The sequence below is a fragment of the Pteropus vampyrus genome, unplaced genomic scaffold (assembly GCF_000151845.1).
Source record: "Pteropus vampyrus isolate Shadow unplaced genomic scaffold, Pvam_2.0 Scaffold124, whole genome shotgun sequence".
Lineage (NCBI taxonomy): Eukaryota > Metazoa > Chordata > Mammalia > Chiroptera > Pteropodidae > Pteropus > Pteropus vampyrus.
Window position 1 is genome coordinate 663663 of NW_011888905.1, and position 1608 is coordinate 665270.

The 1608-nt window shown below is 60.3% G+C and overlaps 1 protein-coding gene across 1 annotated transcript in view; it reads left to right on the forward strand.

Moving 5' to 3' along the window:
- The window catches only part of LOC105296330 (Fc receptor-like protein 1), a 5499-nt gene extending 4614 nt beyond the window's left edge, over positions 1 to 885 (forward strand). The window contains exon 5 of the mRNA XM_023534364.1: positions 854 to 885. Coding sequence (XP_023390132.1) covers positions 854 to 885 — 32 coding nt within the window. The remainder of the gene's footprint in view (positions 1 to 853) is intronic.
- The last annotated feature ends 723 nt before the right edge of the window (positions 886 to 1608 follow it).

The window sequence follows — 1608 nt, forward strand, 5'->3', positions numbered from 1 at the left end:
TCCGCTCACAAGCCCAGTGCGGGGGTCACTCCCTGACGCCCCGCGAGCTGGGCCAAGTTCTCTGGCGCCTTGTGTTCCCAGCTGACGTTCAGCTCGGGTCCTGCGCTCCTGTGGTTTACCTTGTGCGTGAAAATGTAGCTGTATAAATAACCGGTCGGCTTCCAGCGGGAGCCGCGGTCAGCAGGCGCCACGATGCCACCTCGCGCTCCCGTCGACGCGCCCGTTCCCATTCCCCGTGATCGCCAGCGTCACCCGCTCGCTCCCCCGGAACGCCAGCGCCCGCATCCCGCATCCCGCATCCCGCATCCTGCCCTGGCTGCTTCCTCGCAGCTCACCTGGCCACGCGGCCTGCGGTCCTATCCCGCTTCGTCAGAGACCCGCGCCCTTCGGCGTCGCGCTTTCCCACGGCTGGCGATTAAACGCCGACTCGCGTGCTCCACCGATCATGCCGCCCACAGGCGGAGGAGGCAGAGCGGGACATTGCCGTTCGCATCCGAGGGGCTCGTCTTTGGGCCCTCACCCCACCCCTGATGCGGCTGTGGCGGGGCCTGCTCCTGAGGGCTCGTGTCATGACAAGATTGGGCGGTGTGGCCGCGTCGCGGGTGTGGGGTCTCAGAGGGCCCCCCCCGCACCCCCCGCCGCTCCACAGTCTCCGTCACTGGGAAGCTCGCTCGATGGTTCAAGACCTGAGTCTCTTCATCTGCGAAATGGAGGGTCTGCCTGAATGAGCGCCAAGATGTCCTCTGGGCACATGGTGGCACCTTGTGACAGGGAACGCTGCCCCACAAGCGCGGCGTGGGAACACCGGGCGCGGGTCCCCCCACCAACGGGCGCTCGTGCTTTTGTCTTGCAGGAAGACGCTCGACCGGCGATGCGCCCAGGTGAGGCCACCACCTCTGTCAGCAGAAAAACCTGCTTAAAAAATTCGATTGTCCTCTCTCGAGAGCTTTTTTCACATTATCTCCAAAACCACCAGTCCAGAGTTCTGCCGGTGGCAACTTGGAATGTCCACATGCTATTCTTCTTTTATATATTAACTAATCAATTTATACCCTTCCATTATTCCTCCTGATATCTCTCCTTCACCGAATCTGCAGAATAAGGAAGTCACTTACTTTGATCCATTTCGTGCCTTCGTTCAGTCGACCAACGTCTGAGGGTCTGTAAGTCATCCTGTCAAGTGCTGAAAGGCAGGAAAATACTCGAGAGTCTTAAAGGACTTGGAACAGTTAAGGGATACGCATGTTTCGTGGGCCAGAGAGTAATAAATATGCTGAAAAGTTTGACGATGACATCGTCCGGAAGTTTAGAGGGAGGAAAGGTTGTTAAAACGCTTCCCTGTGGGACACCAGTGTTCAGTGGACACGCGTTACGGCTGGTCATTGCCTCTGCCGACAAAGCCGGATTTGCTCGCTGTGCGGAGCTGGCTCCTCCGGGGCGCGACGCCGCCGACCGCTGTCCCCCGCAGAGGCGTGTTCTGCCTGCCGTGGGTCTTCCGGCCGGTGCCTCGGTGTTTCTTCGTGCGTGTTTGCCGAGCACCTGCGCTGTGAACGCCCCAGTTCTGGGCAGGGCGACGGCACATGGAGCCGGTGGGGTACGGACCTCACC